The following is an 18,520-nucleotide window of genomic DNA, read 5'->3' on the forward strand; positions in this document are numbered from 1 at the left end:
TGCCCCCAGAGCTAACTGTGCCTCCCAAGGTCTCTTCCATGAGGCTGCTGTGGTGACGAACAGAGACTCAGCTGTGGCATTCAAACCAGCCGTGTGGAAAATCTGCTGGTGTATGTCATCCGAGTCATCCCTCCATCCTCCTCCTTTCCTCTCCTCTTCTTTCATCTTAAAGGGTAAGTGAGTAACTGACAGTTGCTTATTAGTGTCTGTTCACCTCCGTGTCTAAGCAGATACCACCTCATCCTTCATTCATCCTATCTTTTATTCAAAATATTACTAAGCTTCCCAATTTTTTTGGGTCTGAAATGCATGGACATTGTTTTGGGCAACGTCTGGCAATTGAAGCTCTAAAGCCTTGTGAGTTTGCAAGAAATGTCCAGTATTTGAATACTATGGGGTAAAGACAGAATACACTAACCTGAGCGATTATTGGGAGATGTCCGTACAGGCGAGATGGATGGGGTGCGGGAGGAAGAGTATGGTCTTTGTCTATCTCTTTCTATTGTAGAGGATGAGCCAACAAAATGATACTGAGAATAGCCATCCTGGAGGAAAAGCAGATGCATAAGGGAACTAACAATAATGGACTGATCTATACTGCTTACTATGCTGTAGGATCATACTCTATGACCATACCGTAAGGTCTAAGATAACCTGGTCACATAGCAAATGGGGTTGGAACTATACACACATTTAAATGAGGCAAAATCAAACAGGAGAATATTACGATAATGACTGGCTATATATTAAAGTAAAGCATGCAACACCAGTCTTACAGTTGATTTTTTTTCCTCCCCCTCTCAAAGCCCTTAAACCTTCCAATTCTTAATCTGTCTTTCATTAAAGCATGTTTATCTACTCTCCTCAGGTCAACATTGAGAGATTCTTTAGTTCATTAAACTGCAGCCCAGAGGGATTCCAGCTTTACTCTCACTATCAATTCATACACTTAGCGAGCTTGCTGAACTGTTTCACACATGACGCATGAACTGCTGTACAGCATACATTTTTGCCCTTTACCTCCTCTCTCTCTCCAGCTCGCTCCCTTTAATAAAAGACTAAAAACCAACTGCTCAAAAATGTCTAAGAGGACACTCCAGAGACTAATGCGTTAAACTTCCAACAGCGCCTTCGGCAGAGTTCTTGTGGTGGCAGCAAATTCTTTGTATTACACACCTTTTTGTAGAGACTGCGAAGGTCTCTGTACTGCCACATACTGTTGAGGACTTGCGAGGCTGCTTTCACCACTTTGGGTGTGTGTCTGGGAAGAGAAAAACGACACTTTAATTTCCTTGGATGAATAGAACAAAATGTTCTAATCAAAAGGTAGTCAATGCTCACTGCTGGATGAAAGGTCACTAGCACAAAACATTCAAAAACACAAATTCCATAACAAAAAAATCTAAGCGAACATTAAATGGAAACAAGGTCATTCTTGCAAGAAAAATTGGAATGGATAAACGCAATTAGCAGAGAAAAAATCCAATGAGTTTAGCATCAGAGGCCCCTCTCTCTCACACAGCACCCAGCATCCTCTATCTCAGCACAACGACTCCACAAGCCACAAATGTCAGCGCTAGAGGTGATTCAATTCACACCAGAGATATGGAATAATCATCACGTTATTACATCATAGCACTGCAGATACTGTATAGCAACACTTCTCTTCTCTCAAGACTCTTAAAGAGTGTTTTGTAATTTCTTCTCAATGGGGCAATGCATTCTTACAGTTGTCCAGAGTCCCTGGTCCTTGGTAACGTTGGGTAAGTGCATCACAGGACTATGAGGAGAGATAGCCAATTACAATACCCAATTCCCTTGCTAACTGCAAACTAAAAGGTCCTAAGGGAGAACTGTTTTCATAAAATCCCAAAACAGAAAACAGAAAACCCACAATTAGCTACATTTAAAAGGCATTTCTTTACACTGGTGAGTTATAGGGAAAACATCAGAAAAACATCAACTGAAGTACATTCAGAGGGAAACTAACAGAACAGTGCTTATGCCCGATCAGCAGTTACATTCATTTACATTAGGGTTGAAGGTTAGGGTGAACAGAGTCTGTCTTGACAGTGGGATAACATGTTATATAAAGTAGCTGGCCAGCACGCATGCAACATTTGGTTCCAGGTTAGAAGATGAGAGTGAACACAGTATGACTTCTGGACAACCTACTTCTCTCCTTTGCTCCTGGCGATACCGATGAGTTTCTCGATGCCTCCAGCGTCACGCAGAGCCTTGGTGTTCTCCATATTCTTAGTGATGACCTCGTGGAGGGCACAGCAGATAGCCGTGATGGTGTCGTCTGACATGGTCTTCCCAATAGCACCGGCAGCAGTCCCACCACCGCTGTTGTTGTTGTTGCCCCCGGGCAAACGGTGGACCAAGTCTCTCATTGCGTACTTGCCTGTTGTGGAGAGAAGGAGACCTCATGGTGAAGTTCTACTGTACATTAACATTTAAATCTATGTGCTACCATTTAGGAAACAGATTATGAAAACCATGGGTGCAGAAAAACAATATTCTTTGATTTGAAATAAATATGGCAAACATGCTCTCCACAAAGCAATGTTCTGTTTGTGACCAAAATACTTTGCAAGCCACAACAGCAATATAGGGGAAAGGGTAACAAATGGTCAAGATATCAGAAACTGATAAAGACAAGCAGTACTTACTAAACTTCACATGATATGACTGCTGTCATCAAACAGTAGTGGCTTACTGGCTGGTCTTTGACCCCTTGTCTAACCTTGTCACCACCCTATGGACACTCAGCAGGAGAGCCTTCAAGATCAGAGATGTGCACAAGCCCCTTGTCCAATAGAGGCTACGTCCCCAATGAGCACTGAGTGACTGAGCTAAAGTGGCTCTCTTGACTTGACAGGAGAACAATAAATACTGCACTTGACACTGAGGCATCTCACTTGAATCATTTTAAAAAGACAGTGCTCTCATGTTTCAGCATTTACAGTAGTACAGTACACCTATGGGGTTTTAGTCACAGACAAGAGATCTAGGTCATAAAAGACTAGATAGGAATAGAGAGAAGGATAGAGTAAGAGAGAGAGAGTGGAAGGAAGGATGGGTATCAGCATATGCGAAAGGAAGGAGAGAGAGAGAGAAGAAATTCAGAGCACGGTGCTTTTAATAATTCACAATACGGCCTCAAACTCCCTGCCTGACATTCACAGCTATATGATGAGGCTTTAATACATTGTCTGGTCAATGGGTCTTTTTTAAGACCCCGCTCAGCACTCATACACGACTATAGGCCTGAGGACACTACATTTGCAGCTGGGATGGAAATGTCAAGCCCCTCACGTTTAAAAGAAAGGCCTGGGAATGGGAACGACAGGGACGGTCTAGTCCTGCCAGTGCACAGTCACTACGCTGCGATTCATAGTAAAAGCATTAGCAACTACAACAGATGTTTGTAATGTAGATAAACAAAGAAACAGACAATCCTTTGGAGCACATTCCATGATATTCAAATATAATATGCCCATTTTAGCAGCTATGACGTCAATAAAAAAATGTAATATGATAATTATTTTTAAGAAGCATTCCTCAATAAAATACAATTCTAAACTAAAGCTATTAAAACTACAGTAAAAATCCCACTAAGTATACTCTATCATTGCTTTACAAAGTTATTAGATGTGTCATATTTAGCCAGACATAACATTGGTTTAACATGACTTAAGCATGTACACAGATAGTTGTGGGTTACTCTATTCTATCAACAGAGTAGGAAGTCTGAAGGCCTGCAGCTCTATGACATGATACACACGTCTACTTAACACAGAGCACCAGCCTGAGACGGCAAGAGCAGTTGCTATGGAGATGGAAGGTCCAACAGAAAACCAAGTTTATTAGAGAGATCAATAGTCTTTTAGTGCTGTTATGAGCAGAATTTCAACCATGTGAACACAGTCCACAAAGAGAGCTCTGCACACCCATCTCAGCAGAGAAAGATGCTGGTATAGCTGGCTGCAGAGAAGTGCATGGATATTAGCATATGCACACACACACACGCACTCACGCGAGCGCGCACACACACGCGCGCACCAAACACACACCAAACACGCACAGAGAAAAAAAAAACATTTGAATGTGTAAATGTCGAATACTGAATAACTGACAGCCGAACTAACCGATGAGGTCTTTGTTTCTGACGTCTAAGGCCATGTTTCTTAAAGCTGTGGCCACGGCACACACCACCCTGTCGTTGTCGATCCTCAGCAGCTCCACCAGGATGGGCAGACCCTTCTCTTTCCTCACCGCCGCACGGATATACACAGACCACTGGAGAGGAGAGGAGGCAGAGAGGACTGAGTCACACATCTTTATGTTCTATGCTATCAGTCAGAGTAGGATGACCATCTATAGGATCTGGTATCTCTTTCTTAACTAACATTACAATAAGGGAACAGACCAATGACTTAGACCATATCTATCCGTAAGAGTTATGGCATCATGGCAACGGCAGCTGGACAGCTCTGAGGAGGCCATAGCTTACTGTACTGTTCCAGCTTTCTTGACTAATACAGTGAGTTAACAGTCACCAATTAGCTCTCTGGTTCAGGAAGTTCATTTACATGACAGTGTGAACAGTTAAATGGCTGCCGTTGAGCAGCTCTAAGGAGGGAGACCATAGCTTACTGTACTGTGCTGTACCTTCCAGCTGCCTGCAGCCAGGTTCTGCAGGGCCCCAGCCGCCCCCTCCAGGGTGTCTGGGTTGGAGCACTCAGACAGGAGAGTGAGGTAGGGTTTGACAATGGTGGGGTGCCACAGCATCTGAATGCCTTTGGGAGGGTCAGCAGAGTCCGGGAAGGGCCCCACACCATCCCACTGGGTGACACAGGATGGTGGAATGTTACTACTGGTCAATACTACAGGCATAATACGGGACATCAAACTGTTTGGCAACACTACTTAGTGCCACTGAAAATTGCTTAGTTATCACAAAACAGTGAAATGGTGGAAACATTGAATATGGTTGAGACTTGAGTGACAAGTGAGTCACACATTGCTTTTTGAATTATGAACTTATAGGATAAACATAATTAAGAATGAAGTAGTTAGTTAAAATCTCTGGGGCATATCTCACATACAAAATCATCACCACCAAGCCAACCACATGAGCATCTAATGTATGCCAGTGTAGATGAGTTGTACAGCCAATAGCATAATCCAACTCAGATGATAATCAAATCTTGGCTTTTGCCTGGTTATTGTCCCAGACATGGCAGAGAAAACCATGATAAATCTCTCCTCTTCACATTACATTTATGTTATTTAGCAGACACTCTTATCCAGAGTGACTTACAATTAGTGCATTCATCTTAAGATAGCTAGGTGAGACAACATATCTACAAACGAATCAAGTACATTTTCCCTCAAAGTAAGAGAAGAGCTTTGACTAGGCTGAGTGAGAGCTGACCTCCTGTACTGGTAGAAGGGCCAAGAGACCAGAGGTGGCTGAACAGAGTGCTCGGGTTGGGACGTAGGGTTTGAACATAGCCGGAAGGTAAGGAGGGGCAGTTTCCCTTGCTGCTCCGTAGGCAAGCACCAGGGTCTTGAAGATGATGCGAGCTTCGACTGGGAGCCAGTGGACTGTGCGGAGGAGCGGGATGATCTTAGGAAGGTTGAACAACAGGCGGGCTGCGGCATTCTCTTCAAGCCCCTCTTTCAGAACTAAACCCAGTAAATGAGTAATTATCCATAAGATAGACCCCCCTCCCTAGCCAGCTTCCAGCACCACTGCTCTAACACGCTGGCTAATTGCTAACAGCTGCAGTTGAGATGTAGAGAGGAGAGGATAGAAAGGAGATGAGCCCACCTGATCATGGGCCTTCTTTTTCTTCTTCTTCTTCCCCCAGCAACCTGAGCTCTCGGCATCCTTGCCGTTGGCATCGCCACAAAGCAATCCATCAAGCTCATCCGTGCCTATCTGCTGTCCCTGAGATGTCTCTGCAGCTAGTCGATACGAGAGGTTCCTCAAAATGCACACACAGTTTTCAATGGTCTGCAAGGACAAAAGAGGGAGATGATGAGAGATGAAGGGAAGGAGTGGGTGAAAGGAGAGAGGGGGAGACGAATGGAGAGAGAGAGAGAGACAGAAAGAGAGAGAGGAAGATAAATAGAGATTCGAGAGCAGTATTTCAATTTGAGGAGTACCATGAGATGCTTTGCCTGTCGGCCATGTAGCGAACAAAGTAAAGTTATGACTTTATTTCCTCCAATGTGAGCGGACAGGATGTTTTAGGGATGCTATAAACTGGGGCAAATGGATGAGTTTGCTTTCAAATAGACAGAGCATGCAACGCAATAGACCATGACTCTGCATTTGATACAACACACACAGACCTTGTTACTAAACATTGCCTACTGTATGTTACACTGTTGACAGTCTATTACTTCACGACATCTTCCACAGCGAAACAGAGCAGATGCCAACCCTTCAATGGAACATTTAACAGCGGGAGAATTAAAGTATGGCTCTTTAACCAGTCTATAAAGGCAATTCAATTGGAACATTAATTGACCAGTCTGTTAAATGCAATTGGTACAGTAGAGTCAAGTGCATCTCTTTCTGATGTATGACTAACTCCTTGTACTCGTTAGATTGCTGTGCTGGATCCAGGCCAGAGCAGTACTGTAGTGACAATCCCATTGTAGTAAGCAGTGAGGCATTCAACACCGTAGTGGGGGACTCTGATCTTGTAAAGAATTTTCAGTGGGATTAGGGCCGCCAGATCGCCTTCAAACTGGTTGGCAGAAAGTAGTCCAGACATAACAAAGGCCCTCGGAAATCAGACGAAATAGGGCACTCATTTAGAGCGCGAATGTAGAGGTACAATCGGAGGAGCTTTACGGTACCATAACCTACTGTACATAGTTATGAGTGTGGTAGAGAGGACAGATATGGAAGGCATTTCAATAAGGAAGAACAGTTTGTCATGGTTACTGCTTAACATCAGAAAAATGTAGTTGGGCAGCGCATCGCTCTAGGTTATCATGTACTGTATGTGTAACCGGTGTGAAATGGCTAGCTAGTTAGCGGGGTGAGCGCTAATAGCGTTTCAATCAGTGACGTCACTCGCTCTGAGACCTCGAAGTAGTTGTTTCCCTTGCTCTGCAAGGGCCGCGGCTTTTGTGGAGTGATGGGTAACGATGCTTCGATGGTGGCTGTTGTCTATGTGTGCAGAGGGTCCCTGGTTCGGGGCGAGGAGAGGGACCGAAGCTATACTGTTACATATGTACCTAGTACCTAGTCCATTTTCTCTCAGATTCACAAAGTCTTCTACAAGCCATAAACAGGTGACCTTGAACCACATTGCCTGACATTGACTGAGTGTGTCAATTTCTCCATGCATGACCTGTGATTAAGACCTTCTAATAGTTGAACACTGGCTAGTACTTACAGAGGATCAAATGTTAACATAATATAATTAGGCTTTGTTTCAATTATACTAAATAATGCATTTCAAAGCAGGATAAAAACACTAGCTCCATAGACTCTGAGGCATTAATTCGCAGGAAATTGGACATCTGGTATGAGCTTTTGGGAAATGACCAGTGTAATCAGAGCTGTTTATGATCTGTGCTAGCGTCTAGCGTCTAGCCTGACTGCACTGTACTGTAGATCTTCATCACCAATACCAGGAAGTCAGCGCCCCCTATCTCTCCATGCAGAGCACCAGCAAGGACAGGAGAGGTGTTAAGCAGCTAAATCATGAATAAAGAAGGCCATTTACAGGGGATGATGAGGTGGAGAGAGCCAGGGAGGCAACCTTGACAACACACTGATCCAGATCCACAACATGGGTGTGTGTGTGTTGTAATGATGGGCAGCCCCTGTCTGTGATTCCCTCAGCGTGATGTTAAAGGGTCTGTTTTATGAAAGGAGATGAGAGGAACACAAAGTCAAACCTTGCTATCGATCTCGCTGCTGCCCAAGGCGGTCTGGATCACGTAGAGCAGCGCGTCGGTAAGGCCCTCGCACTCCCTCATCCTCCTGCGAGCCTCCTCCCCCGCAGAGCTCACATTCCTGCAACAACAGCCAGTCAGACATTTCTCTTCAGCATTGTATCACTGTCATATTGTACAGTCAGTCGGCTGGTAGTTAACCATCATCATGATTTTTCAGTTGAATTTCAGGACTAAATATTGTATGTACTACTTCTTCAGTGCTTGTCATCATAGTTGGTTGAATATAGGATAACTAAGTTTGACACCATGACAAGCCTGGCCCATCATGTTCCCACCCTGGGTGCATCCCAAATGGCACCCTATTCCCTATACACTGAGTGAACAAAACATTAGGAAAACTTGCTCTTTCAATGACATAGACTGACCAGGTGAATTCAGGTAAAAGCTATGATCCCGGCAGGTAGCCTGGTGCACCTCTCTGATTCAGTGTAGATGAAAGGGAGGAGACGGGTTAAAGAAGGATTTTTAAGCATTTCGTGCATGCGTGCCATTTCAGAGGGTGAATGGGCAAGACAAAATATTTAAGTGCCTTTGAAAGGGGTGTGGTAGTAGGTGCCAGGCGCACCGGTTTGAGTGTGTTAAGAACTGCAGCACTACTGGGTTTCCAAATGTTTTGGACACTCAGAGTTTATTTTTATTTAACCCATATTTTACCAGGTAAGTTGACTGAGAACATGTTCTCATTTACAGCAACAACCTGGGTAATAGTTACGAGAGGAGGGGGATGAACAAGCCATTTGTAAACTGGGGATGATTAGGTGGCCATGATGGTATGAGGGCCAGATTGGGAATTTAGCCAGGACACCAGGGTTAACACCCCTACTCTTACAATAAGTGCCATGGGATCTTTAGTGACCACAGAGAGTCAGGACACCCGTTTAACGTCCCACCTGAAAGACAGCACCCTACACAGGGCAATGTCCCCAATCACTGCGCTGGGGCATTTGGATATTTGTTTTTAGACCAGAGGAAAGGGTGCCTCTTACTGGCCCTCCAACACCACTTCCAGCAGCATGTGGTCTCCCATCCAGGGACTGACCAGGACCAACACTGCTTAGCTTCAGAAGCAAACCAGCAGTGGGATGCAGGGTGGTATGCAGCTGACTGTAGGGTATAGTGCACTACATCCTGTCTCCTCTCTGCTGCCCTTTAAATGTCAGGTCATTATAAGTATGTAATGGTGCAGCCAGCCTGCTCTTATAACAGGCCTCTGTATGGACAACATGGCCTTTATCTATCTGTGTCTCCTGTTAGGGGTTTGGCCCAATTGATAGGAAGATTATTCTGCCATACCAAGGAAAAGAGCAGTAACTGCACATTTGGTCAAAAACGAGTTACTGACATTTTTGATACATTAAATACATGCTTATCATGTGGACAAATATACTGCCTCCTCTGTGTTGAGAAAATTGGGCTCATGTTTGCAGTAACTGAAAAAAGTTACAGTGAAACCAGGGACAAAAGCAGTAACTGAAAAAAGTTACAGTGAAACTAGGGACAAAAGCAGTAACTGAAAAAAGTTACAGTGAAACCAGGGACAAAAGCAGTAACTGGAAAAAATGAAACCAGGGACAAAAGCAGTAACTGAAAAAAACAGGGACAAAAGCAGTAACTGGAAAAAGTTACAGTGAAACCAGGGACAAAAGCAGCAACTGGAAAATGTTACAGTGAAACCAGGGACAAAAGCAGTAACTGGAAAAAGTTACAGTGAAACCAGGGACAAAAGCAGTAACTGGAAAAAGTTACAGTGAAACCAGGGACAAAAGCAGTAACTGGAAAAAGTTACAGTGAAACCAGGGGAAAAGGCAGTTACTGCCTTTTACCTTGGTTCACTGAGTTTTGGCTGCAGTGTCTACGGTTTACCTTGGCATTATTTATTGTTCTTTGCTGATACAAGTATCAAACTATATAACACGGACAGCCACATACAAATACATCTACATGAACACAAGTTGTGTAAAAAAAAATAATCACAATGTATTCCAGTGGGTGTACCAAGCAAGAAGGCACTAACTACCGTCTAGGGTCAAAGCTCATGTCAGAAGTCAGGGTCAATATGAATAAAAAATTGCCTCATGTTAAGACAACAGATAACCACATCTCTAGTGATCTGCCTACAACTCATTTGGCTGGACAATTTAAAAACTATAAAGCAATTTTTCTCAGTTCCACACTATGAGCAGTTAGGGCTCTTTTGCTTGGTAGGTCAGTATTGATGGCCTGTTTGTGACTCCGTCGGCACCTCCAGAACTTTGTAATGGGCCTGATAAACAAAGCAGACCATGGATCAATCTACTGGATCTGTAGCTGTTCTGGAGGTGCTCTTTCTAGGTCAGTGATGAGTGACTTGACTGTATAAGTGAGAGACGGGCTCTGGTTAGATAGAGACAGGTTCCTTTATCAGGTCGTTCCTAAAACACAGCAGTCACTGCCCACTGACCACCCCAGGGTTATACAAACAAGGAAACATGGAGCATCTTCAATAGGCTTGTTGACTCTATTGTGCATTGACAATCTAACGGTAAAAGGGCTTGTTGAATTTATTGTCTGATTGATAGCGATAATTAGTATATTCTCTTGCTGTCAAGGTGGGCTATGGTCCTATTGACACTCTTCCTACTGTTAGACACCAGCGGATCGCTGGCAGAGAGGCACCCTGTGAAGAATGTCAGTCAGCCAGCGTGCTGCGTTCGCTGTTAGCCATGGTGATTCTGTTCTGAAGACAGCCAGCGTGCTGCGTTCGCTGTTAGCCATGGTGATTCTGTTCTAAAGACAGCCAGCGTGCTGCGTTCGCTGTTAGCCATGGTGATTCTGTTCTAAAGACAGCCAGCGTGCTGCGTTCGCTGTTAGCCATGGTGATTCTGTTCTGAAGACAGCCAGCGTGCTGCGTTCGCTGTTAGCCATGGTGATTCTGTTCTGAAGACAGCCAGCGTGAGTGTCACAGGATGAGGGACAGGTGTGTGATGAGGCGGCAGGTGGCGAGGCATCTTAGTCCTGCACATTACACATTCAATCAAAGCTCCTGTTCTGTTGTTCCTTAACGACCGATGAAACAGATTAATTAGCCTGCTGAGCTCGGGGATTTACAGTACAGTCATTCATACCTCACAGGCAGGCATTAAGACTCAGCACATTTCACTTACAGTGGGCTTCCTCACACTCCACACTGCTGCAGTGCTAATTGGTTGTGCTGCAGAGGACTACCTGTCTGGTGGCCAATGGGAACGGGGCGTGCCCACAAAGTCCACCTCCTTTTCATTAATCACTTCCTGCTTTGACAAGGTAATGTGTGAGCATATTAATGGTTTCAACTATTAGCAGATAATACCACTAAAGAGAAGCGGTGACATATTGCACAGAGAGGGTAATGCACTGTAGGTAAAATGAATAACGCCAAAATTAACAGACAAGCAATGTATTAGCTAAGATCTCATTATTCTCCTTCTTCGCAGATGCTTCTCTTGCTGGTACGCAGGAGACGAGGGCCCAGATATAAAAGAGTAGAAACACTTGACACATAGCCAATTTTCTTCCGGTGCCAGCGCTATAATCAGAAAGTCTTTGACAATATTCCAGAATTATAGAATGCTTTAATGGAATCCTGCAGGGAGCAGAGCAGACAGTTTTAAGCCTCACAGAGTGCTGACATGGCGTTTTCAACCAACATCCCTCATAGTGAAGGTAACTACGGGGAAGAAGCATGCTACATGGGCTCCCATAATCAGTCTGACACTTGTGGCATTCATTGTCTGTGATAAAACTTCCTTAATCAATAACCCTCATTCGTCAAGTCAATACTCACAACACGTACAAAGCTTCATGAGTATACTCTGTTTGAAAGAGCTGTGTTACATCCTGCATTACCAACACAAAGGAACTGGGTGCAGGCAAGCCAGGCAGGGACAAAGCAGGGAGACATTCACCTGAAAGAAGCCGACTGCTCTGAGTGAAAGCTACACCAAGAAGAGACCTTACAACCCAGTCCATGTAACCTCAGGTTGACATACACTGTCATGACTTGTGACTTTTAACCTCTAACCCTGCCACTGTGCTGTCACTTCTGCTTTGCTTGCTCTTTGGGGTCTTGGCTGGGTAAATGTAAAGAACTTTGTGACTACTGCTGATGTAAAAAGCTAGCAAGCTTTATCAAATGAATGTGATTGATTGACCCGAGGGTCCAGTAACAGTACTGACCTGAGGCAGCCGGTGGCGTTGCGGAGCACCTGGGAAGAGTGCAGGTGCAGTTTGCGGTCCTCCTGATGGGGCGAGGTGTCCCAGCCCGAGTGGGGGATGATGACAGCGTTGGTCAGCACGGCCAGGGCATCCTGGATAATGGGCATCTTCAGGGCATCACAAGACGACAGGTTCCACAGCACACCTGAACAGAGAACATCAGATAGGATAGGACGTTGACGAACAGTGATTTAAGTGGGAGAATGGTTCAGGTGTAGAGATCCTGGGAAGGGAATGGTGATATATTGTTGGATTTTTTTGTTGGAGAACAAAAGTTGAATATACTTCCTCTGAAATTAAAATAAGGATCATGTTGGACAAAAACTGTTCAAAACATTAAAAAGAAAATGGAAAACTGTAAGGCTCTATAACTGTTTAATAACTTGTCACAAAACAGCATATTTCATCCCTAGTTTTGAATTAGTGAGAGGTTGTCGTGATTGTGCAATAAACTGGGCACCTGGGGCTTCATAGATTTATATTTTTCCCAGTAATTTAATGTGCAAACCAGCCAACCTAAAAAATGAAGGAATTTTCTCTCGCCTACCAATTACATTCAAAGCCAGCGGCTTTGGCACAGCCTGTATGAGTAAACCACAAAGAGACAGAGGAGGAAGCTCGCTCTCTCTCTGCAGCTGGGCTCTCCTCTCTCTTTAACCACACTGACTACGACTTCAGTCTTCCTCCTCAAGCTGGGGTGCTTTACTAAACACTGAACAGGGGCAATACGTGTCCACAGATAGTATACCATCCCAATTTACATATGACTTAAAAAGACAACCGACTCATGTGTCACTATAAATTGCTTTCAGTAGGATGTGGTAGGAACATGGTGACTCTGCCATGGATGGTGTTAAGAAGTGAGCAGAAGCTGTCAGCCAAAGATCGAGATACATACACAGCACAAGAGCTGGCCGGTTATCTATAAGAGGAAAGAGGAAGAAGAGGGAGGAGGAGAGGGTCCTTCACTCTACAACCCTTCATACGCCAAACCCCCCCTTTTTTTTTTTTTTAATAAAGCTGTAGCGACTTTGTACTTGAGGTAGTTAAGGAATTCAAGCGCAGGAGAGCAGAGATGTCAAAGTAGCATCTTTAATAGGCAAGTCCAAAATGGGTCAGGTACAATACCAATAAACGCCCAAGACATAGGAACACACAATCATTCACTGAAGGAGGAAAAAACGACGCTCCTTAATATCCTACAAACACTGTACACGTGAATAAATTGAGGAAAACCTCAACGAGCTACATGAAAATAACCCCGCACAAACCTAAGCGGGAAACAGGGGTAAATATACACACAGAAATTAAAGCAAATGAAAACCAGGTGTGAATGAATCAAAGACAAAACAAACGGAAAAAGAAAAATGGATCGGCGATGGCTAGTAGGCCGGTGACGCCGACCGCCGAGCACCGCCCGAACAAGGAGAGGAACCACCTTCAGTGGAAGTCATGACAAAAGCAACACCTCACGGCACAAAGCCTCTCCCCCATGTGACCTACTTGTTGTGTGTACTGTATGTACTGACATGTATGTGTACCTGATAGATGCGTATACACACACACATACTACATGTTCATGTTTTTAAATGTATGTAAATTGTAAACTCTTTTGTTCTGTAATGTATTTTAAGTTCTTGTGTCAGACCCCAGTAAGACTAGCTGTCGCCACCGGCGTCGGCTAATGGGGATCCTAATAAATCAAATCAACAATCAAACCAGAGGACACACACACACACACACACACACACACACACACACACACACACAGACACACACACACACACACACACACACACACACACACACACACACACACACACACACACACACACACACACACACACACACACACACACACACACACTCAGAGCACTGATTGTAATGACCTTGACAGCTGGCCCAACACATTATAATTCTTCACCAAGTCATGTCCCTCCTAGGACACCGTAGCCGTAGCATTTATGATTGCAATTACCAGTGGTGAGGCAGTCAGTCACTCTTCACCCGTTCCTCTCACAACAACAATGTAATTACATAGATCTACTTTAGCCTTATCAGCCATGTTGGGATGTTTTCCTTGTGGTGTGCTCTGCTCTAAATAACTAGCTGCGTGGCTCATAATTAGCGGAGACAGTAATCTTGCAGAGAGCATTACTTTACCGCGCTCGGGGCAGCGCTCAACATTTCTGTGTTTTTAAAAATGAAAGAGCTGCTGCCTATAGCGGTGGCGGCGGTGGGCTCGGCCGATAATAACCGCCTATAACATCATCTTGTTCCAGTGGGGAAGAAAAGATGGATGTTTTATTTCGCTGGATAGATGAAAGAGGTTAATTGCCTCAGCCTTACATCATCGGGGAGGCGGGCGGTGCAGGGGGTGCGGGAGCATCATTTCGTGGGGAGAAAGCAGGCTGTCTGCAGAACTAGACCCAAATGATCTCTACGGGGGTTAGTGGAAGTTGAGGGCACTGTGCAGGTTGTCAAGGTGACAGAAAGGGCATTTTAGGAGCGTGACGTTTTTACGTGGTTCAGGTGAGGCAGCCGCTATGTCGTGAGCCGACAGTGATTCAGTGCAGATGACATTCCAATCAAATCAGGTCAAATCAGCCACTCCTTACAATGAGTCACTGTGGTACCGAAACAAATTCTAAGAAATAAAGTACATCCCAGCTCTGATGGAATAAGACATATAGATAGATGGCTGTACATTTCTACCATTCTCCTCCAACTACTACTACATTTAAATGAATCTACTCCGATAACTCCCATCCCTCCATCCCTCCACTGGATTAGAATAATTGGACCCTGGCTGTGTAAGAGCAGCAACAGGGGTTCCTGTTCGACATCACATGGAGTCCAGGATACAATCTACATCTTTCATCTCAGAAGACAAGAAATTTGCCATTAAAAATAGTTGTATTTTTTCTGAATAATCGTCTTTGGCTCCTCTACATGCAAGGGGGGCTTCTTTGAGCAGCGGGGGAAACAACAACCTTGTTTGGCTAACTGTGATGTCATAAACCACCGCTGCCACCGCATGCCTAAGAAGGGCGCCCCTTGGCAGTTGGAGACACGGGGAATGCTCAGGGAAGGCTAGGAGACAGAGCGAGACTGGTAAATGGTCCCGTTAATCCATGCCCAGTCACAGGAAGGGGAGAGGAAGCTCAGGCGGCCACTGTGACTGATTTAAACAGCCAGAAGAGAAGATGTGAAAAGGCAGAATTCCTCTGGGCCGGGAAAGGTTTTCTGCAGCCTGATTAATTTGTGACAGGAGGGACTGTGTTCCAAGCGTTGAATTGCTTTCTAATTTATATGGTAATCTCCGTTAAGACAGTATCAGCACAAATCATATATTTCCTAAGCATTTCCTGGCTTAAAAACCTCTCTACAGTAAAAAATAAATCATAAAAGGATGCAGCAGCATGCTCTCTCTAAACATGACTAGGGGATTTAACTTATGACTTCTTATTGACTAAGTGCCTTTTGGCAATGTTCACTTTTAGAACATCGTCATTTAATAGGTATCTGTGGTGCCATACCCCAATGAGTTTTCACATCATATTGTATGTCATCAAATATATGCATTTTCTATCCAGTCAAGTCATTTGTGGATATTCGTGTTTTCATATTCAGTGTTTAACTAGCTGACTTATATTGATGAGCCACTATTATGGATGTTGATGTGACACGTCCCATTGGGATTCTTTGCCTCTACAGCCTACCATAGTTATCCAGCCCCCAGTAACAGTGACAGTTAAATATTAGATAACACGCCCATACGCATCCAGGTATAATCCTTTAGAACTTGTTTCAAATACTTTTTATAATGTCATATAGCAAGGGTACGTTATGTCTCTCTATGTTATATCTTGTCAACAAACTCTGTTTACCTGTGAGCAGCTCCCTAATCTCCATGTCTGTGGTCTTCCTCAGCAGGCGGACCAGGGCTGGGATCCCCCCACAGTTCTTCAGGGCGATCTTGTTGTCATCGTTGGCCTTGCCGTACACCAGGTTCCTCAGAGCTCCACAGGCGCTGCGGTGCACGTCGGTCATCCTGTGGTCCAGCAGGTCCACCAGCAGCTGGATCCCTCCTTGCCTCCGGATCTGGTGAGAGGAACAGGGAGAGGAGAGGAAGGATGTAAGTGGATCCACTGGATCAAAATGAAAGGATAGAGCAAGAGCAGTACAAATATATATGCAATAGTGTAGCTACTGTTCTTTACTGTTCAATTGTCTACAGCAAAAGTCATAGTTAGTCATAGTTTTCAGCATTGACAGCAATATCCCTAAAGGCATCTCTATATAAATACTATTCTTCATTTCACTCAGGTACCTTTTCTCTATAAATAAACTAGAGCCATGTCAAACACGTGGCTGCACACAGACAGAAAGGCCCAGGACACACTGTCACAGTGTTCTGCCATATTAGTGACAGAGGATGTGATGACCTGGCAGAGTGACACACACGCACGCACGCACGCACGCACGCACGCACGCACGCACGCACGCACGCACGCACGCACGCACACACGCACACACACACACACACACACACACACACACACACACACACACACACACACACACACACACACACACACACACACACACACACACGAGGAGTGGTGCCAACAGTCAGCAGATGTGCTGCCAGGTCCAACAGAATGGATCAGCATTGCTGCTGTTTCTGTACCTCTCAACTTCCATTAAACACAGAGGAGAAACATGATTACAAATCAGAGACCCTGTTCATCTGGGTGCTCTGCTCCAATTTACTGACAATTCATTTAGTGACAAGGTTTACCCTATCATGGCTTCTGTTATTACACTACACGTGCCATTTTAGTCAATGCACAAACAAAGAGGTGTTGGCAAAGGCGATAGACACTGGCTCACTAGATTGCAGGCTACATGCTATCATTATCCAGTACATGCTGTACGTACAGTTGAAGTCGGAAGTTTACATACACTTAGGTTGGAGTCATTAAAAATCATTTTTCAACCACTCCACTAATTTCTTGTTAACAAACTATAGTTTTGGCAAGTCTGTTAGGACATCTACTTTGTGCATGACACAAGTAAGTTTTCCAACAATTGTTTACAGACAGATTATTTCACTTATGATTCCTTGTATCACAATTCCAGTGGGTCAGAAGTTTACATACACTCAGTTGACTGTGCCTTTAAACAGCTTGGAAAATTCCAGAAAATTATGTCATGGCTTTAGAAGCTTCTGATAGGCTAATTGACATTATTTGAGTCAATTTGAGGTGTACCTGTGGAGGTATTTCAAGGCCAACCTTGAAGGCCAACTCAATACCTCTTTGCTTGACATCAAGGGAAAATCAAAATAAATCAGCCAAGACCTCAGAAAAAAAATGATAGACCTCCACAAGTCTGATTCATCCTTGGGTGCACTTTCCAAACGCCTTAAGGTACCACGTTCATCTGTACAAACAATAGTACGCAAGTATATACACCATGGGACCACGCAGCCGTCATACCGCTCAGGAAGGAGACGCGTTCTGTCTCCTAGAGATGAACGTACTTTGGTGCGAAAAGTGCAAACCAATTCCAGAACAACAGCAAAGGACCTTGTAAAGATGCTGGACAATGACCCCAAGCATACTTCCAAAGCTCTGTCAGGAGGAATGGGCCAAAATTCACCCAACTTATCGTGGGAAGCTTGTGGGTTGCTACCCGAAACGTTTGACCCAAGTTAAACAATTTAAAGGCAATGCTACCAAATACTAATTGAGTGTATGTAAACTTCTGACCCACTGGGAATGTGATGAAATAAATAAAAGATGAAATAAATAATTCTCTCTACTATTATTCTGACATTTCACATTCTTAAAATAAAGTGGTGATCCTAAATGACCTAAGACAGGGAATTTTTACTAGGATTAAATGTCAGGAATTGTGAAAAGATGAGTTTAAATGTATTTGGCTAAGGTGTATGTAAACTTCCGACTTCAACTGTATGTATATTCCCTAATGTTTATGAAAACACTTACTAGATTCATCTCCCTCGCTCTGCTGTTATCAAAATAAAGCACCCAGTAAATAGTCATTCACTTCACACAGCCTCCTGGTCCAAAAATAACCAAGACACCGTTGTAAAGAATACGAGGGGAGACAGAGAGCTGATTTCAAGCGCAGGGCACAGCAGGTGTTTATTGTAAAGGACCACAGGAGGAGGCAGGTAGCTGGGTCCAGGGGCAGGCAGAAGGTCATACACTGAGGGTCCAAAAAGGAAACAGTACAGGCAGGGAAAAGGCTAGGAACGTCG

The 18,520-nt window shown here is 44.2% G+C and overlaps 1 protein-coding gene across 8 annotated transcripts in view; it reads right to left on the bottom strand.

Moving 5' to 3' along the window:
• LOC106569223 (catenin delta-2) overlaps window positions 1-18,520 on the bottom strand; it is a 140,854-nt gene that overhangs the window by 3,813 nt on the left and 118,521 nt on the right. For 6 of the 8 annotated variants that reach the window (XM_014140372.2, XM_014140374.2, XM_014140371.2 and 3 more), the window contains 9 exons: window positions 16,119-16,332; window positions 12,190-12,373; window positions 7,936-8,053; window positions 5,843-6,028; window positions 4,663-4,851; window positions 4,155-4,305; window positions 2,176-2,407; window positions 1,177-1,261; window positions 419-545 (listed from right to left, as the gene is read on the bottom strand). In XM_014140372.2, the coding sequence (XP_013995847.1) occupies window positions 419-545; window positions 1,177-1,261; window positions 2,176-2,407; window positions 4,155-4,305; window positions 4,663-4,851; window positions 5,843-6,028; window positions 7,936-8,053; window positions 12,190-12,373; window positions 16,119-16,332 (1,486 nt within the window). The remainder of the gene's footprint in view (window positions 1-418; window positions 546-1,176; window positions 1,262-2,175; window positions 2,408-4,154; window positions 4,306-4,662; window positions 4,852-5,842; window positions 6,029-7,935; window positions 8,054-12,189; window positions 12,374-16,118; window positions 16,333-18,520) is intronic. The other 2 variants (XM_014140377.2, XM_014140373.2) reach the window with 1 other exon arrangement.

Source organism: Salmo salar, chromosome ssa14 (assembly GCF_905237065.1).
Source record: "Salmo salar chromosome ssa14, Ssal_v3.1, whole genome shotgun sequence".
NCBI lineage: Eukaryota > Metazoa > Chordata > Actinopteri > Salmoniformes > Salmonidae > Salmo > Salmo salar.